The sequence below is a fragment of the Mangifera indica genome, chromosome 2 (genome assembly GCF_011075055.1).
Source record: "Mangifera indica cultivar Alphonso chromosome 2, CATAS_Mindica_2.1, whole genome shotgun sequence".
In the NCBI taxonomy this organism is placed as follows: Eukaryota; Viridiplantae; Streptophyta; class Magnoliopsida; order Sapindales; family Anacardiaceae; genus Mangifera; species Mangifera indica.
The window spans coordinates 14,626,052-14,647,515 of NC_058138.1; the positions used below are offsets into that span (position 1 = coordinate 14,626,052).

Below are 21,464 nucleotides of genomic sequence, written 5' to 3' on the forward strand. Positions count from 1 at the left end.
CAATCAATGAAATGTCTTGGGTGGGTTGGTAAGTGTTCCCAGAATAAACACAAAAAAGGAAGAAGAAAATTAAAGCCATAAATTAAGATTGAATCTTAAATAATTCAAACTATATGATATTAAATACAAGCACATTGTTGATAAAGATTCCATGCATAATCACTTGGCCCTACCAAAAAGAACAATTAATATTAAGAAGAAGCATATTAATTCTTTAATTTCTCATTAATTATCAAGTTGACTTACAAACTTCTTGAAAATAAAATGAAATCACACTCAAACAAGCCTCAAATAATCCACCCTTAATAAAATTACACTAATTTTGCACTCCCCAAACTCCCCAAAAGTCAGCAATACATCCATACAAAAGCTAAAAATAGTGATGATAATTAGTGTAGTCTAATTATTAATCAAAGAAAAAGAAACCTACCTCAAAAAAGCTCAAAGTTCCACACTATATTTCAACTATCAAATTGAAGAAAATCTATGGATATCATGCCGTATTCAGTCATATAATTATCTGCAATAGAACTATGTATATTCACTTTGAATACATATTTGATGTGTCATTAAATTAAGAATTAAGTAATGACATATATCAAATATGTATTGGATTATGTGAGTATGCATAGTATCACTTGATTATCAGACTGAGATGTCTCGAAGAGCACAGAAGAAAAAGAGCTCTAAATCAGGAGGAGCGAAGAAGGCAATGGGAGTTCTTTGCAATGAAGAGCAATTAGAGACAACTCTTTGCTTCTTTGGAGCTGGTGGGCATGTCACAATCTCTGGTATTCTGTATCTCTCAGCTCTTGGTGTTGAGCACCCACTTGATGAACTTGAAGAATCAAAATGGTGATCACTAATATTATTCTTTGAAACATCATCTGATGAAGTTACAATGGTTAATGATGATGATGATGCCTTTTGAACTTCCTTCCTCTTCTCCTTCTGCTTCTTCTTCTTCTTATATTGGGTGGTTCTTCTTGCCTTTGGGGCTGCTGCTGCTGCTGCTGCTGATCTTGTTCTTGCTCTTGTTCTTTCAGAGGGAGCCATTTTCAGAGAACTGAGAAAAAGACTTGTTCTTCTTCCTCAGTTGAAGTTCAAGAATTGCAGTGTACTAAAACTGGCCAAGAGCAAACTGAAATCTGCTGCTTAATACACAAAAAACTAAGAGAGAGAGAAAAAAAAAGGACAGCTACTAAGTTTGACCGAAAAGATGAAGGAAAAAAGATTTGGCTACACCAAGAGTCTTTAGAAGCAAAAACTTTTCAAGCTCACAATTACTCCTCAAAAGACTCAGTAAATTTAAACTGTGCTCAAACTTGATCACCTACCCACAAGTTTTCACACAAACCCATATGAGATGATGAAGAAGAACGTCATCAACAGCTTCACCTGAATAAAACCCTAATAAGAAATTAAATGGAGAGGGAAGGAGAGAGGGAGAGTTATGGAGCGGATAGAGACACAAAGGGGTTTATATTTCGAGTTAAGAATAATTAGGGCAGGGCTGCCCGTTGCCCTTGGAAAGGAAGATCGGAGAGAGTGATTGAAGAGTTTCAAATTTTGTGCATATTGGGATTATTGATTAGGAATAATATTTTTGGCAGCCTATTAATATTAATATATTGATTACCCAGTTAATTACCTTAATGCCCCTAAAGTTTTATATAATAAAAAAATTATTTAAAATAAATAAAATTATATATACAAACAACATATATAATTTTATACACACATAATAATATATTAATATATAATTAAATATTATTTTATTTATAATTTAAAACTATCTAATCATATAAAAACATATTATTATTTGTACATAAAACATTACTCTTTACAAATTTTAAAATAATATAATTTCTTTTGCCCTTAATTAATTGTTAAAATTTATAAGTTACGAGTTAATAAATATTACTAAATCAATTTAAGTATTTAATTGGGTATTTAGATTATATGTGTAATTAAATAATTTTAAATTATAAATGAAGTAACACTCAATTATATAATGACATATCATTTAAATACTTAATTATATACATAAAACTGGATACATACTAAATTACCTTCCAATCATTCTTAAAACTTAATAGGAAGAGGATTTTTTTTTTTAATTTCATAAAATTGATATTAATATTTGGTTATCATGTTTAAATTTGATTTTATTTATTTATTTAATTGAATAAATTTCAGAATTTTTGCTTGAACAGATAAATATATTTTTTAATTTTAAAATGCTTCTTTTTAGTGGAACTTGAATTTTAAATTTCGGTGATAATTTATAAATTTGTAATCTAGGCTGTTAAATTATCTTTAATATGCTTAAATTTGCATGATTTATCATTTTTAGTAGAACTCAAATTGTGGTTCATCTTAGCAGTTTAATAATTAGATTTCAAATGGTTATTTTATCGCTAACTAAGGATTTCTCCTATATTTTTTTCATAAACTTAAATGGAAATTTTAAATTAAGAGATTTTCATTGGTTAATTTCTCTTAGCCAGGTATGAAAATTATAAAATACTCTTATCGAGGGGGATAAAAATAAAGTAATACTTAATCATATTTTAACATACATAAATGTTTATTTATTTATATACTCAAAATAGATACGTATAGTATTATTCGATAAAAATAATATTATACGTATCTATTTTAATTACACAAATAAATATATATTTATGTATATCATCAGATAATTAAGTGTTATTTTATCTTTAATTCAAAATCATCTAATTACATAATAACACATATCAAATATATACTCATTTATGTACTTAAAATATATATTCAAAATATAAATATATAATTTTATTATTTTGAACATGGATAAAATACGGATTATCATATTTTTCTTTAACAATAAAATTATGTGTACATATTTTTAGTACACAAATATATATACACATAGATATGTCATGATTATGTGTGTATATTTTTGTGTATAAAAAATACGTATATATAGCATTGTTCTTCTCCTTAATTGAAAAAAGAAAAAGGAATACTTAAAAAGTCTAAAAGATGATCCATGTTAATCTGGGATGGACAACTAGTTAGGAATAAATAAGGTTTGCATGGTGTAACAAACAAGGGTTAATACTCAAGATTCTCAAAACCCTTTTACACAATTTTCAATTAATTAATTAATTATAGGATTAACACTAATCCAATAAATTTAATCAACCCATTTGGACAAAAACAAACACAGTTGATGAAGTATGCAGAGTTTTTGTCTTCAACCCCTAAATCTCAGCTTCTTTTTCACCTGGCGGTCGGTAAGCCATTTTTTATATTGCTGTTATTTTTTTACCATTTCTGGTTCAGGGGATCCCAGAGAGATGCCAAATGGGTGACACCATATGCACACGTGGGTTCTGGTTTCAATTTCTAGACATTGGAGATTAATGAATTTGTTTTCTTGTTTTGGTACCATTATGTTTTGGTCGTTGGATTGTAGTTTAAGATTCTAATCCAACGGTTGTTATTGGCTAAGCATTTGGGAGAAAGAACACTAAACACCTGGTATCCATGAAAGCTTCAAGGTTTAAGGGTGGATTTAATCACATTATATACTGATCCCACATCAGCAACACCGAAAAAAACAATATTATGCGTATACAGTTTTGAGTATATAAATAAATACATATATAATATATTATTATATAATTAAATATTACTTTATCATTAATTTAAAATCACTCAATCATATAATAATAGGGAGAAGGACTATTTCCCATCTAACTTTTGATGCGTTTTTAAAATGTCATCCATGACAGATGAAAATCCACTTTTCTCACCCGTGAGCCGTTAATATAGATGATATCTGTTTGCATACGGGTAAAATGTCCATTTTACCCTTGTTAGATGAAATGACAAAAATACCCCTCAATTTAGTCTACACAATTCATCCCAAAATTGATGTGAGGATTTTACCATTCACCCTCCTTAGGTTTTAGAAACTAACATTTCACCTTACCTAAAGTTTTTAAACTTTGAAAACTAACATTTTCACCCCCAAACCTAGGATTTCCGTATTTTTCAAAATACAGCCGCCCCCCATAACTTTCAAAACTAGCAGTTTCACTCCCATTCTTCAACTTCATCTCCTGACGTCGTCTCGGGCGTCATCACCGGTAGGGCTGGATTGGAGTCGAGCCGAGCTCGGCTCGCAGCCAGCTCGAGCTCGGCTCGATTTTTTTATGGCCGGCTCGAGTTCGGCTCGAGCTTGACTCGAGCTGACCTCGGCTCGGCTCATTTTCTGCTCGGCTCGTTTATGCTCGACTCGGCTCATTTTTCATATCAAAATAACATCGTTTTGTGTATATATAAAAATCAAAACTACGCCGTTTTGTATAAAAAATTTAAAAAAAAATCAACCGAGCCAACCCGAGCCAGCTCGAGCTCGATCGAGCCGAGCAGAGCCCGGCTCGTTTTGGGCTTGAACCGAGCGGAGTCGAGCTCGAGCTCGAACTGGCTTGGCTCGAATCCAGCCCTAATCACCGGCCTCCTCCTTCTCCTGGTGCGACGGCGGTGGTGCAATGAAGAGATCTTCATCTCCTCGTCGCACGGTGCGACGAAGAGACGAAGATCTCTTCGTCGCTCCACCCAGACGACGAAGGACGACTCTTCGCCGTTCTTCATCGCTCCTCGCGTCATCCAAACGCTACGACGAAGCGTCGTCCTTCATCTGTTCTTCCAGATCTGGAATCTGGGCTACAAAGGGTCGTCTTTTGTAGTTGGAGATAAGAGATCGATCGATTGCGTCAGCCGTCGATGGTGGCTGGAGAAGGAAGCAAACCCTAGGGATGAAATCTAAACTTTTCAAACTTTGAGAATGTGTTAGTTATTAGTTTTTAAAACCTGGAGGGGGGAAACGGTAAAATTTTAAAGTTTTAAGGTTTTAAATAGTAAATGACGATTTTACCCCTGTTCCTAACTGAAAAATTAGATGGCAGTTTGGTCACGGGTGGGAAAATGGATTTTCATCTGCCGTGGGTGGCATTTTGAAAGCGCATCAAAAATTAGGTGGGAAATAGTCCTTCTCCCTATAATAATAATATCATCTATATGTACCTATTTATATATTTAAAACTATATACATATAATTTCATTGTACCACAAATCAATATGTTTACAACACAAAAACTTTCAGAGCACTAACCAAAACATACCATTGATGTTACTTTCGTGATACCACAAAAACTTGACTTATTTGGTATAATAATTATAAAATTAATTAGTAAATTCAAAGTTTCACATATTTAGTATAATTAGTTTAACCTTTATAAAACCGTCTAAATTAAATAAAGTTTCCTCGCTACAAAAAAAAAAAAAATCCTCAAAGTTGGCTTAATTCTAGTTGAAGAGGTTGTAAACATGCATCAGAGTTGTAAAATCTATGAAGAATAAGAAAATAAGAAAGATTCCATTTCTAATATGAAGGGGAACACACGAAGGCAGGGATGCATGGAAAACACAAATTTTAGAGTCTAGTAGCTGTTTTCATCAAAGTTAGCAACAGAAGAGGTTCTAAATGGAATTATGGAAAAAACCTGCAATATTTCCAAGACAATTCTATTAGTAGATTGAATTCGATGATGATCTTGATGACGATGATAACTGAAAAAGAATCTTCACAATATTTCTATATTCAATAAGTGCAACAAAATCAATGAATTTGATTCTTATGAGTTCACTGAATCTCAAGTATCAAACGGAATATATGGAAAACCATCTCATTCCGAAAATTCAAGTGAATCTATCAACTTTTATTTAACAAAAACAGAAGATAAAAACACAAAATACATAATGAAATGAAACTATTTTTGATTTTTTTTTCCTGTTGCTATCTTTTCTTATTTTTTTTAGCTTTTTTCCAACCAACTTTCCGACATTGATTCTGGTGATTCTTCACTTTTTAGTTCTCATTCTATCTTCCCTAATGGATCTAATGCTTTGATACCATTTGTTAGAAACCTAACTCTTATTCAACAAAAATAAAAGGTAAAAACACAATAAAATAAAATTACTTCATTAATAAAAAGATTATAAAAATAAAACAAACAATTCGAAAAGTTCGAAACCTCCCATTCCAGACAGTTTGAGAAGTCTGGGACCTCCTATTTTCCAGTTATTCGAGACACCAGAGACCTCCTTGAATCAGCCAAAGTTGGTTACCTAAATTACAAAATCCTAATATATTTTTTTCAAACACCGGCCATTTGGGGTCAATTCTTGCAAATATGAATGGTTACTCAGCGGCAGGAACACCTCAAGTCAATGACCTCGAAATGCTGATAAGTAAATTTATGGAGAAATTTGTCTTGCTGATTGCCTAGGGCGCAGCTGTATGTCAAGTTATGATCAAAATGAAGACATTGAAATAAAATTCGCATATAATCTAAGAAGATTTATATGATAACAAAGTTTGATCTTAGAATAGTTGAAACAGTTGGCTTAAGAATGATTTGGGGGAAAATTGAAAATCAAAATCCCAAACATTAATATATAAATAATCAGATCAAAAGAAATACAAAATAACATGTAAAAGAAAAAGGGCACTTAAGATTCAGTCACCATTCTCTTGAAGCTGCTTCATCCATCTCCTATTGTGATGAAGGAAACAACTCTATGTAACGACGTCCAACAGTCATCAGATCTTTGGCGATAGCTACCTGAGAATCTTCTGCATTTGCAAACTCAACAAATGCTTCGCCAGTTGGCCTCCCCTTTGAAATCATTGTATGATGAACTGAGTCTCCTGACAATACAAAATCTTTAAAGAAATCCATTATATCATCTCAAATGTAATACCCCGTACATTAAGCTGAGTCCTTGCCCTCATAATGTGATTTAGCTCTTGGAATATTCCTGGGAGGTGAACCACCATGAGCATCCAAACTCTCATTTGCTATTGTCTTGTAATATTCTTAATTCTTACTTCCAAAAACCTCAACATACCTCCTTCCCATATTCTGGCTATTCTTTTGGAGGGCAAAGTCAACTTGAAGAGGATACCCCAACACACAAAAGGCTTCTCTAGTGAACTTGCTGTTCTTGTTGACAAAAAGAACATCAACAATGTTCAGACGATGAAGAACTCAACCACATCAGTTTCCGTGAAATCAAAGGGAAGACCACAAGGTTGTACAACAGGGAAAGGTGGAGGTTGGTTAACATACCCATAAGGTCGTGGATTGTACATAAAACTTCAACCTGGGGAACTTCCATAGAATGGAGGTCCCTGATCAATCAAACACTGATACTTTGCACCCATTTAATGCCCATTGATACGATCAACAAATTTGCTTCAGTGTCCATAAATCATGAAACCAGCATAGGACAACTAGTCAATACTTGAGCACAGAATACATATAAATCATTACAATTTAAAATAATAAATCAATAAACCACACAATTCTTTTAATCGTTCAAATATACAGGGAAAGAAATAGTCAAGTAAATCTATATATGCTCTAGTTTCATCCAACTTTAAATAAATGCATTACTAATTCCACCGCTAATAAAATAAAATAGGATGTTTAGAAGACTGTTCTGGGATGAAAAAGCCACCACACTCAACTACATGGGTCCAATTAAAACAATCTGATTTAAGACTAGAGAGAAATTGTCACATAGTATTAAGCCATATTTATCTAAATGAGCAATAATTAGATTTGACACCTTGTTTCTAAATTGTGCTCATAACTTCATACTCTTCCGTTTCAAGTGATCTCAACATATTCTCCAAGAAATCATAATCCGTTTTAAGAATGTTAACAGCAAACAAGTCTAAGTAATATGAAATCCTTCCAGTAGCTTAAAATTCATTACATGTATGATGCAATAGATAAAGATATTTCAGGACAAAATTAGCATACAAACAAAGTTTCTTTCTTGTGATCAAATTCTAATAAAGGGTATTAGATGTGCTAAAGAGTAGATTAAGTAGAATCCAACATAGAAAGACTACATAAAATTGAGCTCACAGAAAACAAACCAGTATAGCAGTTCCCATGTTTATTATGTTTGAAAAAACTACTTTCCCACCAATGGCAGGTATGCGATTGAGTCCAGTTTGTCCTCCATAAATAGAGTAGTGGACATTTGAAAGATGGGGAAGACATTCTCGGTAGCCATACTTCTATATACTCCTTTCCTTCAATAACTGAATCTAATCAAATCAATTATTGAAGTACTATGGAAGGCAAGCCCGACCACCATGCAGAAAAGAAAGTTGAGGTGGCATGAATGCATTACCTTCTCCATGAACAATATGAACGCACTCAGAAAGAAGAGTACATGCTGATCAGTTATGTTTTACCCAGTAATACTAAAGTATGCTAAACAATATAGAAGATTCCGGATTTGGCTGAACATCAACTTATGCTGTTTAAACCCAACGTCCCTCAACAAGCATGAAGACTTAAAACTAAGCCAATGAATTCATGAACAAAATATACTCTAATCACAAAACATCCATCTTGCTATGTCTAAGCAACTACTAAATCAGAACTTCATAAATTCTTCATTCTCCTCTCTCCAAAGGTTTCAAAAACATAATCCACTTCTTAGGCTTCTTCATATTATATATTCGTCCACTAAAACAATAAACCACGTGAAAGAAAGGCCAAAAAATACCAAAACCAAACAAAAGCTGATAAATGAATAGTTTTTAACGACACTCAAATTCAAACACAAGAAACCCACCAAAAAGGGCATCAAAATTAACGAGGAAAACAAAACATTAGCCGCAAAATAACTCAGAATACAAAAACTAAACTCTGAAAGAGTGCTGGGTATTTCATGTAAATTAAAAAAAAAAACAAATAACCCTTTTGAATCAAGAGATAAATAGAAAGAACATTTAATAATTACATGAAAAAAATATTAACTTGCCTCTGTAGAACATCCTCGGAGAATCTGATTAACTTTCGTTGTTTGTTTGGGTCTTCAGTTTATATGTTTTAGGAGCTGATGCCAACGCGGTCGAGAAATTTTTTCACCAGTAGAACAAACAATAACGACGCCGTTTAATATAATTTTCCAAAATTCGGCCTTGTTTGCAAATTTTGTGTTTTGCATTATTGACCTCGAAACAATCAAAATTATATTTTAGCAATTTTAATTATAACATCAGATAACCAATAAATTTTTGATAAAATCTAAATTATTAAATGTAAAGTAATTGTTTTAATTTAATCACTAAAAAATTCTTCTGAAATTATTATTAAATAAATAATTAAATAACAGAGTATATTATTAATATTTATTTTAAATATATAAATAAATATATATTATCATATAATTAAATATTATTTAATTATATAATATATATATATATATATATATATATATATATATTTATATATTAAAAATACGTATAAATAATTTTATTGTAAATAACATATTACGATTTTATTTGCTCCTTGGTATTATTTACTTTTATTATGCGTTGTTTTGGGCTTGGCCTTTGCAAGATGGCCCCCAGGATTACTAGAACTTTGTGATATTAGACCACTTAGGGCTATTTTGTAAATTTCATAGTCGGCCCAAGCTGGTTAAAATCATTCAATTACGTGTTTAAAATATATATAAATAATGTATTATAATGTTATCGATGTTATTTTATTATTAATTCAAAATTATTTAATCATATGATAATATATCATCTATATACTTAATTACATGTTCAAAAATATATACATATATCTTTATTGTTAATATTTATTTTTCTATATTAGGGTATTTACGACAAATCTTTTGTAAACCAATCAATAGGGGCCATGAGGAACATGAAAGAGATATAACAAAATTTTGCATGCATTTTCAGTCCTGTAGTCTTTCTTATGCATTCTTCTTTTTATGTTTTTCTTTATTTTTTATATTAATTATGTTTTTATTATTTTATATATACACTAATTCCCTGAGAAAGACTTACATTGATTTTGCAAGAACTATAATTAAATCATATTAAATTTATTATTATTAAATTGAAATATTATTCTTAGAGATAGTAATTTTAATTCAAATTTTGAATCGTTAACCTTAACAAAAAAAGAAATTTTCTGATAAAAATAAGTATAATAATAAAGATAAAAAATATCCTTGTAATTGGAGACAGAGATGTATGTGTCTCCTCCTCTATTTGCCTTGCTCAGTCCTGACCCCCCCGCCTTGCCCCAATCCCCATTCCTATCTCTATGATTGTCTTTTTATATCAGAATCTTTATTTAAAATATTAACATATTTTTATAGTTTTAAATTATTTATATTTTTTAAAATTTATTTTAATTTTTATTATGCATATTAAAACGGTTAATATATTATATTTATGATATTTAAAATAGTACGTTGACTTTAGTTTTAATTAATTTTATTATTTAATATACTTATATTATATTTAGAAGATACAAACGAATATTTCTTTTTTATAAAAATAAAGATAAAATAGGAACAAAAAAAATATTTTTTTTTATAAAGAAAAGACAATATCTATCGTCCCTATAACAAGGACAAACCAAAAATGATAATTGATATCTCTTATAAGGTAGAAATTAACTCTCAATCCCTTTATATTGTCATCTTTCATTCGTCGTGTTAATTTGTTAACACTAAAATATTTTACTTAAAAAAAAAAAAAAGGTAAAATTGTCCGTGCCGATAAATTATGATTGCATATTGATTATTTTAATTTTAGAAACGATACTGTGCCTTGCAAGTCTTGTGGAATCTCTTTTCCTTACGGTTCTAAAAGTGTACTAGAATTTAGATTCTCACTCGCCTTTGAAGCTGCGTGGAGTTCAAATTCTAAGTAAATTTTGGAAATTTATTTATTTTTAAATACTTTATAATTAAATTATCATAGACCTAACACATTCAAAGCGTCCGGTGATAAAATGTTTCCAGCATTGGTACCGTTACTGCCTTATAAATTAAAATTAAAAAAAAAATGTAGTTAAAAGACCAATTTTTTTAAACCCTAAATTTTAAATTCTAAACTATAAATTCTAAATTAAAATTTTAAATCAATTATTTTATAATTAAAATATTAATATATACATCACTAGTATGCAATTATGTATGTTCAATTTTTATCATTCAATATATAGAAACTAAAACCACCAAATTACATCAAATTTTTTCCTTTTCAAAATGTGATTTTCACGTTGAAAAATGAAAAAAATAAAAAAACCCAATATGAATGTATATATAAAAGTTTGACTTTTAATTTTATATGAGTAAATTATGTCAAAATCAGGGTTCCTGTCGAACTTTAACGGAGAGCACGAATTTGATTTTTTAAAATACATATTATGAGGATTATACTTGGTTAATTGTTGGTAAATAAAGATCAATTATGTAATTTTATAATTAATTTTAAGTAATTTATTGCCTAAATTGAAGGCAACTGTATATACGTAAATTGCTGCGAGTGGGAATAGACAAACAAAACTAGGAGTATCACTAAAACACTTTTAAGCAAAAATGACACGTTCACAGAACACCCATCAAAGATTCTTACACCCCCACCACGTGTCAAAATACTGACCAATCTGGAGAAACCGTCCAGATTCAGGTAGTACTCGAACAAATAAAATAAAACAAACAATATTCACCAAATTCAAAACGCCAACTTTGATTTGGCTTGGAGAATTTGGACCTCATAAGTTTGTTTGGTTTAGATTCATGATTAACTTTAAAATAAGAAAAAACTTAGAAAATGAGAAAAAATTAATAAAAACACTTTTCTGCATTCGTCATGAACTCAAGCAACATTTGTCGTCCTTGAATATTGAACTGGAATTGTGAAAAAATCCAATTTTATCGGATACCCACTTGCTTTTTCTTGATTTGCTCTTGTGGGTATCTCTTACTTTCTTCAGTTATTATCTTTTTTAATCTCGGAATAAAATTGTGTTTTTTTTTTTTATCTAAAGAATTTTTGTGGTTGTGGTGGTGGAGATGGTGGTAGCGTTATCGGTGGTGGGTTCAGGGGTTGTGGACTCACATGCAGGGCCGTGTCTGTGCGTGGAGGCGGCGGCGTTGCGGAAGAGTGGAGGAAAGCTGTGGTTGCAGAGGAGGAAGCAGGTAAAGAGGGGATTGGAATTGGGGAGTTCGCTTGTGGATTCATGGGAGGATTGGAGGGTGAGTTCGAATGTGATTTGGAGTAGGGTTTATGGTAAGAATTGTATGAAAAAAATGAAGCAGCAGAGAAGAGATGGAAGACTTGTGATTGTTAATGAAGTTGCTGGTCAGTATGAAGATGGCTTTGAAGATGTGAAAATGGTGAGAAAATCCTTAACGATTTTTTTTTTTTTTTCTAATTTCAATCTTAGCTGACTGAGATTTTTACCTTACTGAATGCAGCAAATCCTTAACTATTTCACATATAAAGCAGTGAGGACTGTGATGAACCAACTGTATGAGATGAATCCAACGCAATACAGGTGGCTTTATGAGTAAGTATTTGTAAACTAAGAAATTTGAATTTAAACTAATTTAGGGTTCGTTTATTTCTGTTTTGATTTCCTTGTTTCAACAGTTTTGTTGTATCAAACAAGCCTGGGGATGGCAAGCGGTTCATCCGAACTCTTGTAAAGGTAGTTTTTAAAATAATAAAACTATGCATAAATACTTTAAACACACAGATAGATATATACTTGTGTACATTCATTAATATGTATTTATTTGTATATTCAAAATAGATACACATGTATTACTCTTTTCAGAATCCTCTTCGACTGGTATCTGTTCCGCCAGCCTATAATCATTGAATTCGTTTTTCTGCTTACAGGAGAAACAAGATCTTGCAGAAAGAGTGATGATAACACGCTTGCATTTATATGGAAAATGGGTTAAGGTAATGAAGCTTGTCCGACTTGCCTTGCTTTTGTTTCTCAACTTGTGGTTCAATACAACCCACCTACAAATCACCTTTCACTTGAACGGTTTTTTTTTTTTTTTTTGGGTTAACCGTGGAACCCTTGAGGTAAATCTCAGGAGCCTGCAATCACTTAAACCGGTAATTGCGGACTAGATAAATTAAGAGATAAGCTTTATTATAATACATCACATTGGGATAAAACCATTCAAACCTTGAACGTTTACAAATGGCCCTTACCCTTTTACCACTTACACCAACCTCTAGAGTCAAAAGATAAAATCTTTTATTTGTCAATTGCTTGATGCAGAAATGTAATCACGCTGAAATCTACAAAGAGATCTCCGATGAGAACCTGGAGTTGATGCGAGAACGCCTCATTGAGACTGTGATATGGCCCTCGGATGATACAAATACAGAGAAGATCGGCTGACGATTGGCACCGAAATGGAGGCTTTCTGGGGGTTTTTGTTCTTGGTGTTAGACTAGTTATAACTTTGCTTTGGTTTCATCGCCGTCATTTATATTATTTTTTTAGCTGGTGACTAAACGTATACTGTGAAATTGTGTACATATGAATACCACTCATCTCTTCATATGGTCTGATATCAAGGCACATAGCTCTTAAGTTTATACCTTTACCAGGTTCTTGCTGCCTCGTTTGAAAGATCGGCATTCATCTGTCATTACAACAACATAGATTCCGATGAGTTCAGATAAAACAATCACAACCTACTAATAATTTACCCTAAAATCTGCACACTCGAAGAGCCCCAAAAGAGATCCCAAATTCTTGAAGAATCACACAATTTCAGAGTTCATCTTCGTCTTCATAAACCTTACTCTGAAAATTGTAAATTGAAATTCCATTTATAATTGCGGAGCATCAAAGATTCTGTAATAACTCCATGACCCAACTGAGTCTCACACCACTAAACTAAGTTTTGACAATTTTTTCTTCATACGACTCAGACGCGTAAATAAATGTTCTTCCATGATATAAGTATAAAAATCTTTAGAAAAATCACTTCTATTTCCTAATGAATAATTATCTATGAATATCTTGCAGTAAATGAATTTATAAAGCACACAAACACTTTCAACATAGGTTGTCTCTAAAGTAAAGACCCAAAAAATATACAATTGAATTAACAACGCATTTGTCGCTTCTAACAAAACCTGCAGACAAGTCAATTGATTAATACTTATAGTTTCAGATGGTCTAGAATAAACGCACTGTAAACTTGGAGCTTTACAGTCGTCACCGTTCATGGGAGATTCACTTACTCCTTCAACCTTCTGGCAGTGGAAAGATACAGATTTCGCAGAATCATATGAAATCAAGTTCTTTCAAAACCCTCAAGCAAGGATCAGTTCTACCAAAGTTTTGGCACTTTGACAGAAATTTAGATGGACAATGATAGAAAGGACGGCATGCTACTGCTTCAAAGTTGACAAACCTTAAGAATTTTCAGCCATCGATTGAAAAAAAGAAGATTAAAGAACAACATTATATCATCAGATTACCAGGATAAACAGCAAAAGGAGAAACTAGAACACGTTTTTTATTCCATATTAAATTAAGCTTCCGTAAAGCACTCAAAAAGGACAATGTGACAACATGATAGTACAACAAAAGGAAGCTAATAGATTGAAGCCGCAAATATCTAAATAAAATTTAGGAGAAACTGCTGGACTCTATCACAGGTAATATACATTCAGACAGTACATAATTATACAGTTTATATCACTATCTGACACCCAAAAAAAAAAAAAAGGACAAAAATATATATATCAGTGGAATAAGTGTTGCAAACGTAACCTGGTTGGCATCACCAACAATGAAAGATAGCTCTTGCACTGCTCTGACTGCAAAAAACTCAAAGCAATGCTTAGGGCCTGAAAAAGAAAAAAGTTGGAGAGAAAGGATGTGATAATCCAGTATGATGACAGAAAAAAAACTATTTGAAGATATCAACGAATTAGTATTATAATTATAAAGCATTACCACATTGTTGGAAGCCTCCAGAGAAAATCTGAACAGTATCTTACAAACAAGGACAAAACCAAAATCCAGAAACCCTATCAGTATTAGTATTCATCATTTTGGTTCAACAAAGATCATATTGAGACATCCTCAAAAGTCGCAAACTGTCCAAGTGCTGTTCTGACCTGGAGCTGCACCGAAAAATGAACTAGATAAAGTTAATAGTAAATATAAAATGAGTATAAAGGAAAGTGAATTGAGATGTAAAATTAATGACCTTTACATCCAGGCAGGGATCATTCACCATATTCTTCATTTGAGAAACTATGCCAGCATTATGTAATTTTACAAGCCTGCTAAATGCACCTGGACTCGATGAATAAGTTAGATTTACTATAGCCCAAACAGCAGCTGTACGTAATCGGCTGTCATTACTCTGCAAAAACTTCATCATACATGATTGGGTTCCGTTCTCTGCTTGTGGAAGGAGTTGGTTCATTACTGCTTCCTTATGAAACTCTTTTCCAGTTGCCACGTTGCTGAGCACATACATACCCTACATAACAAGGATTAGGAATATATATATTATAAGTTGAGAGGGCAAAAGTAAACAGGCCCACTACCAACCCTATCATCTCGCATTTTCATCCAGTATGCAAGAACTTCATAGAAAGTCCTCAGCAACCAAAAAATAATTGGAATTCACATAAAATTTCTAAACATATCTGACAATATCAGTAGCAATTGTGTAACCATATTGATCAGTTCAAGTATCATATAAAGCAGTAGTTTTTACAATAACAGCTATGATGCATGAATTAGAAGAGTGAAATCAGAAGTAAATAACATATCTATATATAGACTTCCCAGTGATTCACTTGATAAAAGAACAAATACGATAGCACGTCTTGATTAATACCATGTAAACTATAATTATATAATCCAGCTTTCAGCCAATATCTTCTATAAGACAAAAAATTCATCAAGATGATCTAAAGATTAGGGATACTTCATTTTGACCCTTATTTTATTATTCAGCAATGAAGCTAGAATTTTTTTCTCATATTTATCAGTATCAAGATCTTTTTATCATCCACCAGAAAAGATCTTACTTTATTTATCATCTGCCTTTTAGGGGTGTGTGCGTTCGTTTGTTTGGAGGCAGAGTCCAGGTCAAGGTTCCCTCGCCAGAGAATATTGTGGACTTCATGAAAATATCAAAATAAATAAGATAACATTTGCTACAAAATAATAAAGTCACTGTATAATATAATGTTAAGTCTTCTGTGAAACCTCTCAAATACCCCAGTTAATTTTTTAAAATTAAAAATGGTTCAAGATATGTATCACAAAAATATATACAATCAAAATTATTCCTTTCCATAGATAAACAATTGAGATTAGTAAGACAAGACTTTTACATCTTGAAATTGATGACCATAAATGACTACTGCAATTGAAGAATCTATCCCTGCAAGGTAGTCCAACTGAACCAGCTCTTAGTATATATTGCTTAGTTCCTTTAACTTGCCTTTTTTTCTTTCTTTCATTTCTCATTAATGGTAGAATCATTTTACATATAATGTTTTGTTATAGACAAAACATGAGTGCATGCATTACACCCACCACACTAGTCTTCTATATTCAGTCACATTGGCAGTGACAACCTCACATCAATCATTAATGTTCTTATCAGCCAGTAATTCATACTATAATTAAACTAGGAGAGGCCAGGGTATTGCAGAGACATTCCATATTCATACACAGAAACTGATTAAATATCTCCGCAAGACACATCAATACCAGCATGATGCTTTTCACAAATAATCCCCAGGTAGTAGCACAAGTTAAAGCCATACTAATGTATGATTATGATAATTTTCACAATCTATAAAGGCAAACCTCATATGATTTCTGATGCTTTTTCCATGCTATATTTCTTAAACAACTTGTCACACTACACATTAGCATTGACAATAAGTCACAATAAAAACAACTATAAAGAACTCCACTTTATCATTCTTCATTAAAATTAAGCTTCCAAAAATCATTTCAACCTTCCCTCATAAAAGACTTCTAACCTGTATTCCAATTTCAGCTTTTGAAGCACTCTGTAATTGTCTTCCAACAGCATCAAATATAACACTTTCTTCAGCAAACACATAATCAACAGAGTCTATGCAACCGTCAATAAGATTACGAACAAGGGCCAGCGCTTGCTCTCGAACAAAAGATTCAGGATCTGTATTGTAGCAACAATAGAATAGTGGCTTACATTTAAAAGTGAAATATCAGTTGAAAGGAATATGAATAGTCACAAATCATATATGTTCATTACCACCAATAAGACTTGCTAATAAGGGAGCAGTAAGCTCTGAAAATACTCCTTCCTTACACTTATTTTCTGCTAGGAACACTAAGTTCCTCAGAGCCCATAAAGCATTTAACCTTATAGTTGCATCCATTGATTTTGATAACTGTACAAGCTGCTTCACGCCTCCACACCGTATAAATGTTGACCTACGAGTCATAAAATCAACCACTACGTTGCTAATAGCACCAAGAGCAGCAACCTAAAAAATAGAGCATTGATTTCAATGAAACATAATTATAAAACACAAAGAATTGACAAAATGATATCTTAACATGGTCAGCAACACAATTCCTCCAAACTATGTAATTGGTGGAAGGAAACTCCAATCATTCAAAACTATGACCTTCATCTAACGAATCAATTATACTCACAAGATGTAGAATAGGAATAATTATATGAGAATATCTATAGCCACAGCGATTAGCAAATTTTGGCAGAGTCCAGTTTGGCTTTGAAGTGGGATAATCATTTAACATTTCCAGGAAAATTTTGTTACATGCTAACATAATTTACATATCGGGTACTGTTAACATGCAGAAAAAGAAAATTCAAGAAGCAAAACAAGTTCTAAAATGTACATAGGAAAATCTGAACCAAAGACTCCACACTGGAAAATCATATTGTCTGGGTTATACACTAAATTTAAACCCCTAAGAGGTGTAATGTGTCTCACTCACATACTTTGTGTTAATTTACAAACCAGAAATCTTCATAAAGATGAATAGATAATACGATCTAACTCCAAGAATTGATCAAGATGCAATCTTGAGACCAGCACATCAACCACACACCCAAAAAAAAAATTATATTAACCATGTTTGCATAAAATTAAGCATATTCAAAACATTTTCATTGAAAGAAACACTTTTATATACATATTTACATATAAAGAAATTGAAAAGCATCAAATATGAATTCTTGAGCAAATAGACTGAGCAATCGATTCTGTCATTATCTGCTCATTTTTTTACCAAGCTTAAAGAGTGACAAGGCAAGAAACTTCCTTCGACATATTGGGCCAATCAAAACTATTATTTTTTCTTTTTTGCTAGGAACCAGATAAGAATACTTATTAAACTAATACAAGTTAAAAAAGAAAGGACATGCTGACCACAAAGAAAAATATAAGCTATTAGATTCTCTTTTCCACAATTTTCCATAATATTTTTGAAAAAGAAGTTACAACCAAAACCTTTTAGTTGTTTACATATTTTGCTAGACATAGTCAACCTACTTTCCAAACTCCGTAAGGTTCATAAGTGAATATGCAAGAAGCTTATTCAAAAGAAAAAATAAACATATACCTGTACAAAAGAAGAAGGGTCATTTAAAAGCCTAACCAACGGAATGACAACCGATTCATTCATAAAATTACCTGCACTCAAATTCTGGATGATGTCTATCAGCAAAAATTTATGCATATTCGATTCAGGTTTTTGATACAGTAAAACCAAACATTCATATTGCAAACCTTGATTGACCGAGATACGCTTCTCAAGCAAATACAAGCTGCAGTACGCACATGAGCACTATCATGTGCTAGAGCATCTATCACCAAGTTCAATACCTATTTTCAGGAAAGAACAACGAATTACTAAAAGTTTGAAGGTTAGTATTGAGCCAAAAAAAATATCTAAATGCTCATTTCATGTTGTTTTTCTAGATATGCCCACAACAATAAATATGTTAAGGACTCAACAGCTTCCTCAAAAAAAAATTACCAAGGTCCAGATAAACACAATACAACATTTCTGACATTAAGAAACTATAATTGCCTCGAGGATATCAATTAAATTATCAATATCTATTGTCTATATTCCATAGATTTAGAATCCAAGGATCTTCGTTTGTCTCTCCAATTAGTTGGAAGCCCAAAATTTTTTTTGGTACATCCCCTAAATATTAGAAAATTTTGGCCAACTCTTATTGCATTTGCATCAATGCACATATCATTGATTAAAAAAATGATGTGTCTTTTCAGGAATATCGCTCATGCAACTCAGTAACAAATAAATCACACAACTGAAGATTATGAAAACGAGTAACAGATTCCAACCCTGTCTTGATGATTCAACAAAGATTCGATTAAATCACTTATCCAAAAAGTGTAAGCGCATACATAAAGTAAAGAAATAAGCAAATGGCATACCAGAAATAATAAATTGCTAAACTGGCACATGCATGCAACACCATACCTGCAGCGACAAAAATCTAGCCCTGCAACATTCCAACTTTGAGCACATGTCAGCCAGTGCCAGCAATATTCCTTCATACCGTCTAGGAAGTAATGAACCCTTTTGTAAATGGTTGTAAAGTTTATCAATAGCATTAAGCTCAAATGCTAGTTTCTGCATATCATCCTTTTGTGCTATCAAACTAGAGAAAGCAAAGGAAGCTTCTTCTCCAATTTGACCAGGATCATCTAGAAGCTCAAGTAGAGTTGTTATAAGTTTGGCTTTGATTCCTACCTCTTGCAGATAGCAAGGAGAAGTGTTCCTTATGGAAATCAGGCACAAGGAAGCCAGCAATCTTGTCCGTGCAAACCTATCCTTCACTAATTCAATTATAGAACCCAAAGCTCTTCCACTGTCAGGTCCAACAAACTTTAAAACAACTTCAAAATTGTTATTGAAGATTGTCGCTAGCGACTCTAAACTGGCATCTCTCTGACTTAAAGAACCTTTAAGAAGGCTAGTAAGCTTCTTTAAAACCCCAGCATCAAACAATATCTTCTGCTCTAAACTTGTCTCACAGGAATGCGTAATGATACTTGCACCAAGCCCATTAACATTTTCATTCTCATTATTCAATAACGAAAGAAGAAATTCCATGTTTTTCTCTTCAAGGAAATCATACTTTGGAGCAAATTTCGATTGATAAATCATTTTAAGAGAACGAGCACCAGCATCTACTACCTGAAGAACCAAACAAATGGTCAATATTAGACATAAGGTAAATAGAATGGAGTCAGTTCTGTGATTGAACCAAAAGAGAAACACAAGCAACAACAATATTAGCTAAATTGAGTTTTTTCTGGATTATGGTATGTGATCTTGCATGAAACTTATGAGTAGGCTCAATTAGTTCACTGTTTAGGGTCCATAATCACTTTCAAGTTGATATGACATGCGTCCACTCTTGCTTCTTTCTACATTTTATCATTTAGCTATTATCTTTTACAGTTTACTATAATTTACAAAATGGCATTGTATATTATAAACTTCAATCCATGACATGCAATATAAAAATACTTCAGCCATAAATTCAAAAATAATATCATAAAAATAGCCTTTGTGACCCCTATCAAATTCTAGCTCCTGGTCCAGGATCCTTCCGCGTGAAAAAATTTTCCCGCAAGAACCTCTCGGAAATTATCAATTCAATGTATGAACCGCATCCCAATATCATTCAAAAGCTATTAAGCTTCATTGAATTCACAATTAGCTCATCATTAATCAAACACGTAACTTCAGTTATTGCATAGTTTAGTAAAAGAAATACACGACAAAACGATTTACTAATTAAATCAGAACAAAAATATGAATAATTCAATTTAAATTTAACCTTCTCATCGAGATTCGAAAGGAGCCGCGACAAATTCGAAAATGCGCCAGCTTCAAGAACTGCTTGGACTCCGGCGTCAAAGCCGCAAGCGAAGCTGCCAAGCACCGCTGCTGACTGTACAATGATATTTTTGTTAACACTATAATTATGATCAATATTGGCATTGATAACGTCATCGACCAAAACGGCGTCATAAAGGACAGCGGCGACGGCAGGCACGGCGCCGAGCTTGAGGAACGAGAGTTTCTTGGTGCGGTTACCGATGATTTGGTTCTTGAGCTCACGGAGAGCCCTGAGCTTAACGTCCTGATCGTCGGAGGCAAGGCGGTGGATGATGCCGTTGGTGGAGGCGCCGCTTCCGGTGGTCGTTGTGGAAGTTGTCGGCATGGTGCCAAGCTCCACGAAGAGAGGCGAGCGGTCGTAGGTTTTAGAGAGAGAAAAGGGGGGTTTGTTGCAAGTAAAAAAATAATTTTGAAATTAATTAATAAATTGTTTATTTCTGGGTTCTGTTTTTACCTTTTTTTTTTTATTGGAAATTATGTTTTATGGTTCATTATTGGCCAAATCACTATTTCCCACCCAAGTTTGATGGAAATTCTATTCTCTCTGATTTAAATGATATTTGGTAGGCAATTTTCAATGTTTCATGA

The 21,464-nt window shown here is 32.4% G+C and overlaps 3 protein-coding genes and 1 pseudogene across 7 annotated transcripts; 1 reads left to right on the forward strand and 3 right to left on the reverse strand.

Annotated features, from left to right (window-relative positions):
- Window positions 1-204: 204 nt before the first annotated feature.
- Window positions 205-1,439, reverse strand: LOC123209660 (cyclin-dependent protein kinase inhibitor SMR13-like). Its single transcript, XM_044627787.1, has one exon. The coding sequence runs from the start codon at window positions 1,054-1,056 to the stop codon at window positions 646-648; it is 411 nt and encodes a 136-aa protein (XP_044483722.1). The 5' UTR covers window positions 1,057-1,439; the 3' UTR covers window positions 205-645.
- A 4,939-nt stretch (window positions 1,440-6,378) lies between these two features.
- LOC123200468 lies at window positions 6,379-8,898 on the reverse strand (annotated as a pseudogene).
- A 2,732-nt stretch (window positions 8,899-11,630) lies between these two features.
- LOC123208845 (chaperonin-like RbcX protein 2, chloroplastic) lies at window positions 11,631-13,495 on the forward strand. 3 transcript variants are annotated; one of them, XM_044626434.1, is made up of 6 exons: window positions 11,631-11,867; window positions 11,971-12,294; window positions 12,376-12,467; window positions 12,551-12,608; window positions 12,803-12,868; window positions 13,200-13,495. In XM_044626434.1, exons 2-6 carry the CDS (start codon window positions 11,971-11,973, stop codon window positions 13,320-13,322), a joined length of 663 nt encoding a protein of 220 aa, XP_044482369.1. In that variant the 5' UTR covers window positions 11,631-11,867; the 3' UTR covers window positions 13,323-13,495. The 3 variants fall into 3 exon arrangements, with proteins under 3 accessions (XP_044482369.1, XP_044482368.1, XP_044482370.1); XM_044626433.1 differs by having other exon boundaries at window positions 11,631-12,294; XM_044626435.1 differs by having other exon boundaries at window positions 11,631-12,294; window positions 12,376-12,455.
- A 941-nt stretch (window positions 13,496-14,436) lies between these two features.
- Window positions 14,437-21,444, reverse strand: LOC123208843 (armadillo repeat-containing protein 8). Of its 3 annotated transcripts, XM_044626430.1 has the most exons (9): window positions 20,815-21,433; window positions 19,446-20,165; window positions 18,722-18,817; window positions 18,555-18,638; window positions 17,215-17,449; window positions 16,958-17,118; window positions 15,154-15,432; window positions 14,898-15,067; window positions 14,437-14,788 (listed from the first exon to the last, which is right to left on the reverse strand). In XM_044626430.1, the coding sequence occupies exons 1-8, from the start codon at window positions 21,199-21,201 to the stop codon at window positions 15,011-15,013; spliced, it is 2,019 nt and encodes a 672-aa protein (XP_044482365.1). In that variant the 5' UTR covers window positions 21,202-21,433; the 3' UTR covers window positions 14,437-14,788; window positions 14,898-15,010. The 3 variants fall into 3 exon arrangements, with proteins under 3 accessions (XP_044482365.1, XP_044482366.1, XP_044482367.1); XM_044626431.1 differs by lacking the exon at window positions 18,555-18,638 and having other exon boundaries at window positions 20,815-21,434; XM_044626432.1 differs by lacking the exons at window positions 14,437-14,788; window positions 14,898-15,067 and adding an exon at window positions 15,989-16,080 and having other exon boundaries at window positions 15,294-15,432; window positions 20,815-21,444.
- Window positions 21,445-21,464: the final 20 nt, after the last annotated feature.